At 31.8% G+C, this 14,367-nt stretch overlaps 2 protein-coding genes across 2 annotated transcripts; one reads left to right on the top strand and one right to left on the bottom strand.

Moving 5' to 3' along the window:
* Positions 1-1,963: 1,963 nt before the first annotated feature.
* On the top strand, positions 1,964-9,139 carry LOC108341598 (uncharacterized). The gene is made up of 9 exons (XM_052879623.1): positions 1,964-2,191; positions 2,296-2,487; positions 2,823-2,988; positions 3,173-3,644; positions 4,089-4,141; positions 6,502-6,737; positions 7,024-7,215; positions 8,262-8,427; positions 8,533-9,139. Exons 1-9 carry the CDS (start codon positions 1,982-1,984, stop codon positions 9,009-9,011), a joined length of 2,166 nt encoding a protein of 721 aa, XP_052735583.1. The 5' UTR covers positions 1,964-1,981; the 3' UTR covers positions 9,012-9,139.
* Positions 9,140-9,980: 841 nt separating this feature from the next.
* On the bottom strand, positions 9,981-13,920 carry LOC108343109 (peroxidase A2). The gene is made up of 4 exons (XM_017581177.2): positions 13,663-13,920; positions 12,900-13,091; positions 10,729-10,894; positions 9,981-10,630 (listed from the first exon to the last, which is right to left on the bottom strand). The coding sequence occupies exons 1-4, from the start codon at positions 13,879-13,881 to the stop codon at positions 10,146-10,148; spliced, it is 1,062 nt and encodes a 353-aa protein (XP_017436666.1). The 5' UTR covers positions 13,882-13,920; the 3' UTR covers positions 9,981-10,145.
* Positions 13,921-14,367: the final 447 nt, after the last annotated feature.

The raw sequence follows: 14,367 nt of genomic DNA, 5'->3' as shown, positions 1-14,367 counted from the left end.
AACTTTTTTCGGATATATATATATATATATATATATATATATATATATATATATATATATATATATATATATGTATATATATATGAACAAATTGCTGGCATGTGAAGCACATGGATATATGATTGTGCTTTCTAATTCTTACAACTTGAAAACAGCAATTGTTATACAAAGGAGAATTCCTACGTTAGGTTTGGATTTTATGACTGCATGTTATTTATTTATTATGACGTTGTTTTTAACACAGTTACACGTAAAAAAATTAAATAATTTAAAAAATAATTTATTTTACTCTTCAAAATAATTAAAACTACTTTTATGATTTATTTTTTATAAAATTAACATGTTATTATCAACTAACATATCTCATCAGAAAAAAAGTCTTGATATTGATTATTTTGGATATTATTGTAGAATTGAAACATATCCACACAAGATAAAGAAATAGTGACTTTTTGGTTTTCATTATAAACAAAATTGGTCAAGCTGATTTATTTCGGCCAGTCTTATATTTAGCTTGTAAAAAGTGGACTGTTTTAGTTATTAGGCATAAGAATTATTGGTTAATTTTGTTGTTCTATCCCTATATTATGATTATTTTGATTTGTATAATGATTGGTTAACGTGTATGTGAAGCAACCCATATAAACAAAATTGAAAAAAATAATTGTACAAATGTTGTAACATTAATTTCATATCTTAATAATAAATTTGAAATAAACATAATATTATAACCACATCAAATAAATATATTAAAATTAAATTTTTCATGAAAAAAAACATAAAAATAAATTATTGTTTAAGCTAAAAAAAACACAACAATTAATTAATATTAAATGTAGATAATAGAACTTAAAAATTTAAATATGGAGTGAATGAATAACAGAATAAAATAAAATAAAAGAGTTTTTATCTAACTTAAAAATTAAAATATAATAATTATTTTAATGAACTATGTAAGTTAATCTGTTTTACCTCGTCATTGATTCACAATATATGTATTATACGTCACAAGAATCCACAATATTTAACTTGTCTCATATTTTTTCTTGTAGACGAACAAGTAAGTTCACATAACATATTTGCGTTACCATATCTAATTTAGTATTATATATATATATATATATATATTACATAATTTACTGGATAGAAATAGTAAAATCAATAATGTTTAAAAGATTAACTTTATGTATGCATATATAAAGTGAAAACAATAATTTTTACCATCATTACATCACTCCAATAATTATTTCGACCGTAATTATATTGTTTTTCATGATTACTATTTCTTTACTCTAAGTATTGATTTCACCATTCTCGTACTAGAACCATTATTGAATCTTGTGTGAATGAAAGTGAGCTGTTCACCTACCTGTCTTCTTTTCCTCCATTTATCTACCACTTTTCATTACAACTACATTGGATCACTTCACTGTTAAATCAATTTCATAAGTATCAAATATGGAACAAAATAATGAACCCTTATCTTTATTGGTTTAGTTCTTCTAGTTGCATTTTTTAAGGACTATAATGTGTGAACAATTTTTTTTAATAATTTTTTTAAATAGATGATGTATTGTTATTTTATTGGTTTATATATTTGAAATAGATCAGTTACGAGCTTTTATAAAAAATTGTTAAAAAAATATTTTTCTTTTTTTAAACCTATTAATTGCTGGTTAAAATGTCATTCTTCCAAAGTATTGATCCTTCTTTAGTTTTGTCGTTTCATAAAAGATATATATATACCGACATCATATTATAATTTTGTCAGTCTACTTTCTGAGAAATTACATTGCGAAAATGATTGATACAAACGTTTTCCTTATCGTGAAAATTTCAACATATTTTTGCCGGTCCTACAATGATGCAAAGAAAACATTGACGTCGATATAGAAGAAATGCAGCAAAGTTGATGTGTATATATAGAGGAGGGAGATGAGATGTAATCATAGAGCAAGTGAGAACTGAAAAAGATTGTGAAATGGGTTGTATGCGTATATCAGTAGTAGCAGTGTTGTGTGCATTAGTGATGCATGGAGTGTCATGTGCAGATTTGAGTTCAACTTACTACGACACAACATGCCCTCTGCTATATTCCATTGTCTATGGAGTCATCAACCACACTTACATCACTGATCCCCGCATTGCTGCCAACCTCATCAGGCTTCATTTTCATGATTGCTTTGTTCAAGTACGTCACTGCTCATCTTTTTCAACAAATATCAACATGTACCTTCAATTTCAGGAATTTGGAGTATATTGAAATCTTGAAATTGCATTTGATTTTTGTGACAGGGTTGCGATGGATCAGTTTTGCTGAACAACAGCGATACTATAGAAAGCGAACAAGATGCAGCTCCAAATCTCAATTCACTAAGGGGTTTTGATGTGGTGAATAAGATCAAAACAGCGGTGGAAGATAGTTGTCCAGAGACAGTTTCTTGTGCTGATATTTTGGCTATTGCAGCTGAAGTAGGTTCTGTTCTGGTAAGTCCTTTTTCCAAACCCTAATGGTAAGTCCAGAGACAGTTTTTAACCGGAGTCTGTAAAGGCTTGACATTGTTGGTAGATCTCAGTTATCAATAAACATTAAGGTGAAGAATACATATCAGTCATGATATTTAACTTAAAATGCTCATTGAATCATCCAATGCAGAAGAATATGTCAGACAGTACACTTAACTATATGGTATTCCCAAAAATTGTACTTTTTCTTAAAGTCAAAATCCTTAAAACTGTTTGTTAGCTAAAAGTATATCTACCAACATTTATGGCTGTCATAAGATTTTCTCTTAAAGTGGTTAAACTTTTGCGTTTGACAGGGAGGAGGTCCATCATGGTCAGTTCTACTAGGAAGAAGGGATAGCTTAACAGCAAACAAAACCCTTGCTGAAACAAACCTTCCAGCACCACACTTCACACTTTATCAACTTCAACAATCTTTTGCTGCTCAAGGTCTCAACACCACTGATTTAGTTTCACTCTCAGGTACTCAATAAAATTCATATTTTCTCACAGATTGAAAATTTAGAAAGTTATAAATGCTTGAGATACTTTTGTGAACTAAATTCGGTATCATGGTCTATTTAAAACCTTAAACTTATTACACTTGCCATTTAACATTAATTTTTCCAAAGTCCAGGTTATTTATGAAGCATTAATGTATGAACAGGTGCACATACGTTTGGACAAGCACACTGCAAAAATTTCATCAACAGATTATACAATTTCAACTACACTGGAAGTGCTGATCCAACTCTGAATAGCACTTACTTGGAAGCATTGAGTAAGATATGCCCAGTAGATGCTACTGAGGATAACCTCGCCGATTTGGATCTGATCACTCCTAATCAATTCGATAACAAATACTACTCCAATCTTCAGTACCAGAATGGCCTGCTTCAGAGCGACCAAGAACTCTTCTCCAGTTCCGATGCTGATACCATTGACCTTGTGAATAGCTTCAGCAGTGACCAAAGTGTTTTCTTCGAGAACTTTGTAGTGTCAATGATAAAAATGGGTAGTATTTCAGTGCTGACGGAAGATGAAGGAGAAATTCGGTTGCAGTGTAATTTGGTGAATGAAGACTCATCTGGTTTAGTTGGTGTGGCATCCAAGGCTCCAAAACAGAAGCTCGCAGTATAGTTAAGCTGATGGGAATGTGCTGTAAAGGCAAAAGGTTGTAAATGTAGTGTGCATGGAAAAGCTATTTTGTCATGTACCTCTTGCCCTACCATTTCTTTCTCGTCTTGCTTGCTTTCTTTTCATGGCTTTCTCCTTATGCTTGTTTCTCTTTTCTTTTATTCTTTGTTTACTATGTATGGTTTGGGACAATCCTTTTACATTTTTTGATAAATTTATGATTATGAATAAAATCCACTTTGATGAATCTCATTATTCCATCTTTCTCATTTCTCGAGTTTATAAACTTTGCTGTTTTATATTCTTTTAGGCTTCATGATATGCTTATGTAAGTATATAAGCATGGGAGGGTTTTTATGTTAAGTGTCATCGCACAGAAAAAATTGAAAATTCTTAGCATGAGGAGATCTAAAGCTCAATTTAATTTCGATGATGTTCATGTTAAGCATGCTTGGGATGGAGCTTCGTAATAGCTTGCATGGTCCTTTAACGGATTTTTGTATTATTAGGGAGGTTTTAGTTATGGACTAATGTTCCAATTACCTTGATAGGGTGCTCAAGCTATGCATCGCTTTTCACTACCTATCAACCAGTCTAACTAGAAACATCAGAGCGCATGTACGGATAACCTTTTATGCCAACAACTTTAAAGCAAAACCAATCCACGTGTATCCCACACAATTCAGATTTCTAATTCATAACCATAAATTCAATAAAAAGTGCAGAAATGTATAGAAATGAAAAATATACCAAATCATGATTGATTAAAAATTCAGAAAATGATAGCCCTATGGGCCTGCATGAATATACACCAATATCCCTAGTGGGCTGCATGTACAAGATACTTGCTAAAATACTAGCCAACAAACTTAAGCTAGTTCTACCCAACATTATTGACTGTGCTTTTGTTAAGGGTAGAGGATTACTTCATAGTGTTTTAGTTGCTAATGAAGTAATTGAGGATGCTAGACAGAATGCAAAGCAGTGCGTAATAATTAAATGGGATTTTGAAAAAGGCTTATGATTGGTGAAGTGGTGAAGTGGGACTTTCTTTTTTATATGATAGCTATAGATTGGGTTTTTGTACTAGGTGGATAAATTGGATCATCTACAATTTCAATCCTTGTCAATGGTAGTCCAATTCAAGAATTTCAATCCTTGACGCTTTTTTTGTTTCTAATAGTGGCGGAAGGGCTGAATGAAATAGTTGCACAAACAAACAAGAAGCAACTATTTGAAGGAATATCAAAAAGGATGAAACAAATAAAAGTTAATGTGTTACAATTTACCAACCACACTTTGTTCTTTTTGTAAAACTTGTGTAAAGAACATAGTGTTCATATAGAGTATCTTGAGGTGTTGTTAGAAGTCTACATCGACAAAAGATAAAATCTATTTTTAATATATAAACGAGGGCAAACTTCATCTTATAAAAGCTGGTTTTTTGGATTGAATTAGATTTAAAATTGTTTTTTAATAGGTGCTATGAACTTGCATTAGGTCTTAGGATGAATTTTCATAAGAGTGAACTAGGGAGCATAGGGATAGTGGAAGATGAGTTAAATAGAAGCTCCATTATTTTGGATTGTGGTGTGACGAAGACACCATTGAAGTACATAGGAACATGTGAAGGAGGAAAGAAGAAACAATTCTAGGAACAAATAGTGAACAAGATTACGAATAAATTATCTCAGTGGAAAGGAAGATTTCTATCATTTTGTGAGTAGAGTGTTTGCTTAGATCTTTTCAAACTGCTATTCCACTTTACTATCTCTTTCTTTAAAATATCAATCTGTGTTGGTGAACACATCATGAGAAAACAAAGAAAACTTTTATGGGGTTGGGGTGCATATGGGAGGAAAATATAGAGAACGCTGTCCAAGCATTTTCTCCTTCTGGCCCGATTATGCCAAGAAATAATGTTCTCATCATGAAAAGTTTGGAGGAATAAGGTTTTCATAGTTATATATAGAAACTCGATATTGTCAGGTGCGATATATTTTTTTTATATTGATAATACTGTTTTTTTAATCATACTTAAGATAACCTTTTGATAGTTAACCGTGTAATTTGTTTTACACAAAAATATGTATATTTGTAATAATTATTTGAAAAAGTCATATGATAATGTTTTTATCAGTTAACCATATAAAACCTTTTAAGTGGAGGGCACATGCAAATTAAACTTTGTTTTTAAACTCAAAAAGTCAAATTGTAGAAAACAACAATACTATTGTGCAAATGAAAGCTTATGTAACATTTAAATCTAGCTTAATTCTGGTTATAATGTCACGGTTCCAAAACCAAACACAATCCTAGCAGGTACATGTATCTAATTTTAAACATGCCTTTACTATATAATTTTAAACATTAACTTATTTTTGTTATAAAAAACAGAACTATATTTTCTTGACTTCGTTGAATGAAGCGCACCTACTATTTTAAAGCAAATTTTAAGTAGGATCCAAGATGCTGAACATAGTACACAAGTTTTGAACTTCAGTTTTCATGACAAAATATTTGTGTGAAATACAACGTTTTCTAAATTCATGACTTTGTGTGTTCCAACCACATTCGACAGAATATGGAAATAACATTTGAAGAAGATAATGATTCCTACTCGTTACTGGTCCTACCATGGTACAATAATTCCATTAAAAAAATCAAGAAGTCAGCATCAGAACCAATATCATAAAGAATATACATACATGAAATTAAGTTAGTTTACCCTAATTACGAGAAATAATTTATAAAACGTTGAGTTAATGGAAACATTTGAGATGTCGTGAATTCCAAGATATCCACCCAATTCATCTCATCTATAAATAAAGGATCAATGTGAGAGCATAATAACTTGAGATTCAAGAACAGTCAAAATGGGTTCCATGCGTGTAGTACTAGTGGCAGTGTTGTGTTCATTTGCTTTGCATGCAGGGTTTTCTGTAACTAATGCTCAGCTTAGTCCTACGTTCTACAGAACAACATGTCCAAATATATTCAATATTGTGTTTCAAGTCATCTTTCAAGCTTCCACCACCGATCCCCGAATTGGGGCCAGCCTTCTCAGGCTTCATTTTCATGATTGCTTTGTTCAAGTACGTACTTGTTTTTTCAGAACACTTATCATTGTTTTTGACTCTTCTTTTGTTGTCCAAGCCACTGTGTTTGTTAATTACTAAAAATGTTTTTTTTTGAGAACCTTATTGGTTTGAAAAATAATCAGAGGAGATAAAGAAAGTACAACATTTCGTGTTTTTTTATCATGAGTACAGGATATAGATATTCTGTCAGAAAAGAGAAATCTCAATAATGACAATAAAAAGCTATGGTCGATATCTAGGGTTAAGGTGAGAAATGATGAAGCTGTTATATTCTTGACAGGGTTGTGATGCATCAGTTTTGTTGAACAACACTGCTACCATAGAAAGCGAGCAAGATGCAATTCCAAATAACAATTCAATAAGGGGCTTGGACGTAGTCAATAACATCAAGACAGCGGTGGAAAATAGTTGTCCAGGGACAGTTTCTTGTGCTGATATTCTTGCCATTGCAGCTGAAGTAGGTTCTGTTCTGGTAAGTCCAAATTCCCAATCATTTACTTAACATATATATATATATATATATATATATATATATATATATATATATATATATATATATATATATAGTGTCATCAATAATGCCCTAATTAGGGCCAATTAGATCAAAAAACAAAATTACAGTTTATTAAAGACTTAAAATATGGCAGGGACTAAAAATTACATGGTATTGGGATTTAATTATATAACAAAAAATTCTGAAATATATATATAATTACAATTCAATCTCAACCCTTTGTATCAGAGCTACTACGTCAGAATTCATATCATTGGAAGATCTCAATCCTCCATAAGTATTAAGGGATGGAATCGGTATTATGTTTAATTTTAATGCTCTTGTAGCCACCAAAAATTTGTCTTATTGTGATCAATTAGTAATCATGTTCGGGAAATTGTCTTTGGGTTTTAGAAAAAAAGCAAGACAAGGAAGATTTGCAAGAGTTGTAGGTTATTCTGTATGATAATTAACTGGCGTAATTAAAGACTTGATTGGAAAAAAATATGGCGTAATTAAGATTAAACCTATTCGAGGGTAGGTAGTTGAAAGGGCATAGTTTTTAATACCATAATTTTAAGCGACTCGCTATTAATCATATAAAGTAATGGATGCAAACCGTGTTGAAATTTGCCTCCAAGATGTATAAAATTCCTCTCAAGTAACATACCCAAAAAATCAGGTATTTAGGTATTTATTTATAAAGACAATTTGTCATGACGTTGAACTGTAGTATACGGCAAAAATGATTTTGATAATACCTCTCACCATTAAAGGCCATAATTTAAGTATGTGTTGCATGTGCGACGTGGATGTTTCGTGTAAAATGCTAATTACGCAAAGCTGTTTTTTTCTTCTTTCAGAAATCTGTAAAGGAAAACAACATATATATTTGACTTTTGTTAAATAATTAATGACTAACCTTCCACAAAATATTAGTGCAATATCTAAAAAATATAAAATATGAAATATGGTAAAAGGGTTTATAATATATCTATTAAAGCCTTCTAATTTATCTATTTCAGGGAGGAGGTCCAGGATGGCCAGTTCTATTAGGAAGAAGAGATAGTTTAACAGCAAACAGAACCCTTGCAAATCAAAACCTTCCTGCTCCTTTCTTCAACCTCACTCAACTTAAAGCAGCATTTGCTGTTCAAGGTCTCAACACCACTGATTTAGTTGCACTCTCAGGTATACACATAAAAATATTAACATCAAGTTCATGAGTTTCTTAAGTTTTGTTTATAATTTCTTAAAAAGTGAAGGCTATCAATAAGTTTTTTGAAACTGATTCAGGTGGTCATACGTTTGGAAGAGCTCACTGCAGCACATTCAACAACCGATTATACAACTTCAACAACACTGGAAACCCTGATCCAACTCTGAATACAACTTACTTAGCAACACTGCGTCTGATATGCCCCCAGAACGACACTGGGAATAACCTCACCAATTTGGACCTGACCACACCTGATCAATTTGATAACAAATACTACTCCAATCTACAGCACCTCAATGGCTTACTTCAGAGCGACCAGGAACTCTTCTCTACTCCTGGTGCTGATACCATTCCCATTGTCAACAGTTTCAGCAGTAACCAAAATGCTTTCTTTGCCAACTTCGTAGCGTCAATGATAAAAATGGGAAATATTGGAGTGCTGACAGGAACTGATGGAGAAATTCGCACCCAATGCAATTTTGTGAATGGAAACTCGTTTGGATTAGCTAGTATGGCGTCCAAAGATCCTAAGGAAAAGAGGGTTTCTCAATATTAATAAGTTAATGGAAAGTGTCAGCTGTAAAAGGCAAATTGGAGGTTGTAAACCTCTTTGCTATAATATTGAAATAAACCACAGAAATGTGCATGCAGACGTGATTTTGCTATGCACCTGTTATGTGTTTACTTTGAATCTTATTATTGTTCAACCATCATTCTCCATCTTTATTTTTCCGAATAATGATACTATGACACACGTTTACATTCATTTGACATATACTACAACGATAAAATGATAAAAAAAATATAAACTTTTCTATTGTTTCAAGAGAGAATAGAATGAAAAGTAAGAGTAATATCAAATAAATGTAAAATATTTAAGTGTGTAAAAAAAACCTTCCTCTATTTTTCACATCAATGAAAAACTCGCAAAGATTTTATACATATCTAATCTTTATTTTATCCCCGAACAAAATGGCAGATTTTGTGTACTGACCCCCTTCCCATATACGTAGAAACCTTGAAATAAAAACTCTGGTCTTTAAAAAAAAAGAAAGAAATATATTTATCAGAGAATAATTCGACAACACCAAACCATGTGTAGGTACTTTCTAGAGAGCCCTTATTCCTAAATCTTATCAGGCCTCCAAATTGACTTTAATAAGAGAATTTTCTAAAAAAAGAAAAAATAAAACCGGAGCGTGGCATAATTAACACCACTGACAAGCTTTAAAAATGTTGATAATTGTAGGGCAAGGCGTTCATACCAATTTTGCAAATAGAAGATTACCAAACTTGGTCATCACGGCTAAATAACTTGTAGGGAAAATATTTAAAATTGAAGTGGTCTTGTAGCATTAGCTAAATTAAAAATGACTTGGTGCGTATGCCATGAAGCTTTTATAATTAAAAAAGATAGAAAAGTATATAAAATTGCATGAAATGTTGAAAGTATTTAAATTTATATATGGTTTTATTTCTGTAGCCTTGGAAGAAAGAAATACAGAGTTTATATTACACAAGTAGATGAGAGGAGAGAGAAAGTGGAATGCTTTATGAGATTCATGGAAGTAAATACACTTCTAAGAGGTAAATGGCAAAATCAGTTTGCCATCCACACTTATTTGATTCATTTCAACACAGCACAAAGGTTTAGAACCTTTTATTTTGCCTCTACAACGCATATTATAACTTACTTAGATTGAGCAACAAGGTTCACTTTAGGATCTTTGGAGACCACAGCAGCTAATGTTGGGGACGAGTTTCCATTCACAAAATTACATTGGGTGCGAATTTCTCCATCAGTTCCTGTCAGCACTGAAATATTTCCCATTTTTATCATTGACACTACAAAGTTGGCAAAGAAAGCACTTTGGTCACTGCTGAAACTGTTGACAAGGTCAACGGTATCAGCACCAGTAGTGGAGAACAGTTCTTGGTCGCTCTGAAGCAAGCCATTGAGTTCCTGAAGATTGGAGTAGTATTTGTTATCAAATTCATCAGGTGTGCTGAGGTCCAAATTAGTGATGTTATCCACAGTAGCATTCTCAGGGCATATCCCACGCAATGTTTCTAAGTAAGTTGTGTTTAGAGTTGGATCAGGGTTTCCAGTGTCATTGAAGCTGTATAATCGGTTTAAGAATAAACTGCAACGAGCTCTTCCAAACGTATGAGCACCTACAGATGTATCATCAATGGATTGATAATGGAAAAATGATCTAAACTAAATATTTTTATGTATTTGTTGTTGAATGTGATTCTGATCTGATGTGTACCTGAGAGAGTGACTAAATCAGTGGTGTTGAGACCTTGAGCTGCGAAGGAAGCGATGAGTTGATCTACTGTGAAGAAGGGTGCTGGAAGATTTTGATTTGCAAGAGCTTGACTTGCGTTTAAGCTATCCCTTCTTCCTAATGGAACATCCCATGATGGACCACCTCCCTGTAAATACATAAATTCAATTGCATACCGTAGTTTCGAATTCAACTTCACACCTATAATCATAGCCCTAATATTCTTCTGCTTTGCAATCATAACTATAACTAATTGCAGAACACTTGGGCAACTTAAGATTTAATAGCTTAAAAAATAGTCAATTAAGTTATGTAAAAATTTGTTAAATGATAAAACATAGAAAAAGGACGGTCATCTTGTTATTATGTATATATCTTTTAGTTTATTTCTTACGCATAATCCTTTTATAGTTATTATTGTTATCTTTGAGTTTTTTTTTCATTAGAATACATTAAGTATTTTTCATTATATATATATATATATATATTTTGGATAAAAAAGAAGTAATTACAATGTGAAAATTTCCATAAATTACTCTCTAAGTATCCTAAGGTAGGACAATCTAAAAAGAAGATAGCTATCTTGTAATGAAAATATATGAAAAATAATTTTAGTATACCATATATTGAGAGTATATAACGTATGATGTCTAACATGATTTTTTTTTTTCAATATTGCACCAACCTTTTTGTGTAATGGTTTTCATTTATTATTTTAACATATCACCTAATAGATGTCTCACTCTTACGAAACTATGCTATTTATTTTCCTTGAGTTCATTATTATTTTCCAAGAAAAAGGGCATGGGATAGGCATTGTACATGTCCTAGAATATATGTTTCAAAAGTTGACTATATATATATTGAGATTATCCAAACCATTTTTGCCGACCTACAGAGTTGAATTTTTTTAAATGTTAGTTATAAATAGTGACTAACTTAGCCAGTTTTCGCACTCAAGGTTCGAAAATTAAAAAGAAAAATTGCTTACTTTTTTTTTCTTTTGAAGTTTATATTTTGGGTAGGTTATTTGCAGGGTTTATCTAGCCTCTTACTCTGTGTTATTTGGGGGTATTGAAACAAATATCCCTTGCATCAAGCTGACGGAAAGATATTAAGGCTCATTGTTCGAGTGTTTTCCATTAAACAATAACGTTTAATAAATAGATCACTGAAGCCATGCCTTGCACAGCACTCTGAAACAGTTGAAAATTTAGAAAAAGCAATAGAAAAATGCAAAGAGAGAGAAAATATATAAGAGGAATAAGTTATATAATCTTGTCAGCTGTCCGACTTCTCGACAGCTTTTACATAATTGTAGGTTCTATTCTAGATAATTAATTTTTCTGGTCATGTGTTTGTTACAACTTTAATTATAATAAAAATTACCGAAATAAAATCAATTACTTCTGTAAAAAAAGTTATTGTCAACAAACGAACATTACACTACTTTTACTTTTTGAAATCTCTAAACATGTACTAAATTATTTACTTCGGAATATTTTTTTTAATCTGAAATATATTGGATGTAAATCTTAATTAAGACAATTATATAGTTCAAGTCTAAATATAAATATAAAAGAATGAAAATTTTAGTCAATCAAATTTTTATCAAATTGTGTAAACATAATTACAAATCATTTTCATACACATAGTAGTAGATATGGTCGGACAAGTTAAATAGAAACTACAAATATGCAAGACTTTTCCTAGAGAATAGTGCTGGAGATAACAATAATACAAACAAAAGAAAATAATACGATTTTTAAAGGTGAGGACTTAAATATTAAGTGTTTTTACTTCTTTGTTAAATGTAAACCAAAAGAGTTTTACTTTTTTATTTATTTTACTTTTAATAAAATAAAACATAATCACAGTGAGAGTATTTTCCATTAAATCATGTGTTTATTGATAATAGAGATCGACCAACTATAACCGTAGCACATTACTTCCGATTTAGAAAGTGTTAATTATGTTCGATTTTATTTTTTTTTAACTGTTTCATTTTTTTTTCTATTACAACTTACAAACTTTAAATTTGAATCCCAATACGAAGAATTTTTAATCCATCCCACATCAATCCAAATGTAAAAGAAACTGTGATTTGTGTTTTTGGTCAATATTCACCATTAGGGTTTGGAAAAAGAACTTACCAGAACAGAACCTACTTCAGCTGCAATAGCCAAAATATCAGCACAAGAAACTGTCTCTGGACAACTATCTTCCACCGCTGTCTTGATGTTATTCACCACATCCAAACCCCTTAGTGAATTGAGATTTGGAGCTGCATCTTGTTCACTTTGTATGCTATCAGTGTTGTTCAGCAAAACAGATCCATCGCAACCCTGTCACAAAAACAACAACTTCCTTCTTCATTTATCCCTATACCTTTTAAATTGCTTTATACTCCAATTAATGTTTTAGTTACTGAAATTAGTTAATCATAGCAAGATTATATCGTAAAATAACATTAATCTGCACAACACAGATATATATATATATAGTACCGAGGCACCGTCCATTAATTAGACAGCTGTAAAGGTCAACGTTTGTTTGTTAGGTTTTAGGATTACTCTTTTCTTTCTCTTCCTTTGTAAGGATCGAAATAACGTTTGAGAAGAACAAATTTTGTTTATCTCTGCCAAAAAACCTCTTGCATTCATCTACATCTCATTGTCGTTAACAATACCTGTAATAATTAATAATCCATTCAAGAAAAGCTTCTCTTCAGGTTTTTCTCACCCGGAACAGTAAGTTAAAGCTTTTTTCTTTTTTCATTACTCGCTGTTTTCTTTGTCTCAGTGTTCGAAACCAAACAAACTCAAGGTTGTGAAAAAAAAAATCAAGCTGGTGATTACTAATATGCACGGGTTTAGTATAGTAAAGTGAGAAACGCATCAAGAGAATGTTACGTACTTGAACAAAGCAATCATGAAAGTGAAGCCTGATGAGGCTGGCACCAATTCGGGGATCAGTGAGGGAAGCATTTGAGATGACATTAAAGACAATATCGCTTAGCGTTGGACATGTTTCGTTGTAGAAGGTGGGACTGAGCTGAGCATTAGTGACTAAAAACCCTGCATGCATCGCAAATGCACACAACACTACCACTACTACTGCACTCATGGAAGCCATGTTGAGTGTTCTTCAGTTTATCTGTGCTCAGATCTCATTCCGAGCCTCTATTTATAGAGATCATTGAGTGGATTTCTTGTAAAACTTGTATTAACTTATTTTAAGGAACTATTTCTCAGAAATTAAGGGAGCATAAATTAGCATGACGTAAGTGTGTGATATCATGCATGCTAACTGCGACTACTTCTTCAATTTGTGAATCGATTATTGCATCGTGTAGGGCCAGAAAGAAAGAGCACGATCATTATCTTTCTGAAATGTTCTTTCTAGAATCTGTTAAATGTGGCTGGAGTTTAATAAAATGTCAATGTTTCACAGAAATATGTTGTTGTGATCAGACCAAACCTCATGTACTAAGGTCGACAGCTTGAATCCCAATCAAAATCTTGACTTAATATGGCTGGAGCATGTGAAACAAAATTAGGAAAGTTACTGTTTTTTGACACAAAAACAAAAGTTAATGATTAGAATTAGATGTCTACACTT

The sequence above is a fragment of the Vigna angularis genome, chromosome 6 (assembly GCF_016808095.1).
Source record: "Vigna angularis cultivar LongXiaoDou No.4 chromosome 6, ASM1680809v1, whole genome shotgun sequence".
Lineage (NCBI taxonomy): Eukaryota > Viridiplantae > Streptophyta > Magnoliopsida > Fabales > Fabaceae > Vigna > Vigna angularis.
The sequence above is the reverse complement of the archived record's forward strand: the minus strand, read 5'-3'. Positions and strand labels throughout refer to the sequence as shown.

Coding starts and splice junctions, on each gene's coding strand:
- LOC108341598 (XM_052879623.1), top strand. CDS start 1,982: ATGGGTTGTATGCGTATATCAGTAGTAGCAGTGTTGTGTGCATTAGTG. Junction 2,488..2,822: donor CTGAAGTAGGTTCTGTTCTG/GTAAGTCCTTTT, acceptor TGCGTTTGACAG/GGAGGAGGTCCATCATGGTC. Junction 8,428..8,532: donor TGATTTAGTTGCACTCTCAG/GTATACACATAA, acceptor AAACTGATTCAG/GTGGTCATACGTTTGGAAGA.
- LOC108343109 (XM_017581177.2), bottom strand. CDS start 13,881: ATGGCTTCCATGAGTGCAGTAGTAGTGGTAGTGTTGTGTGCATTTGCG. Junction 13,092..13,662: donor TTCATGATTGCTTTGTTCAA/GTACGTAACATT, acceptor TTTTTGTGACAG/GGTTGCGATGGATCTGTTTT. Junction 10,895..12,899: donor CTGAAGTAGGTTCTGTTCTG/GTAAGTTCTTTT, acceptor ATGTATTTACAG/GGAGGTGGTCCATCATGGGA.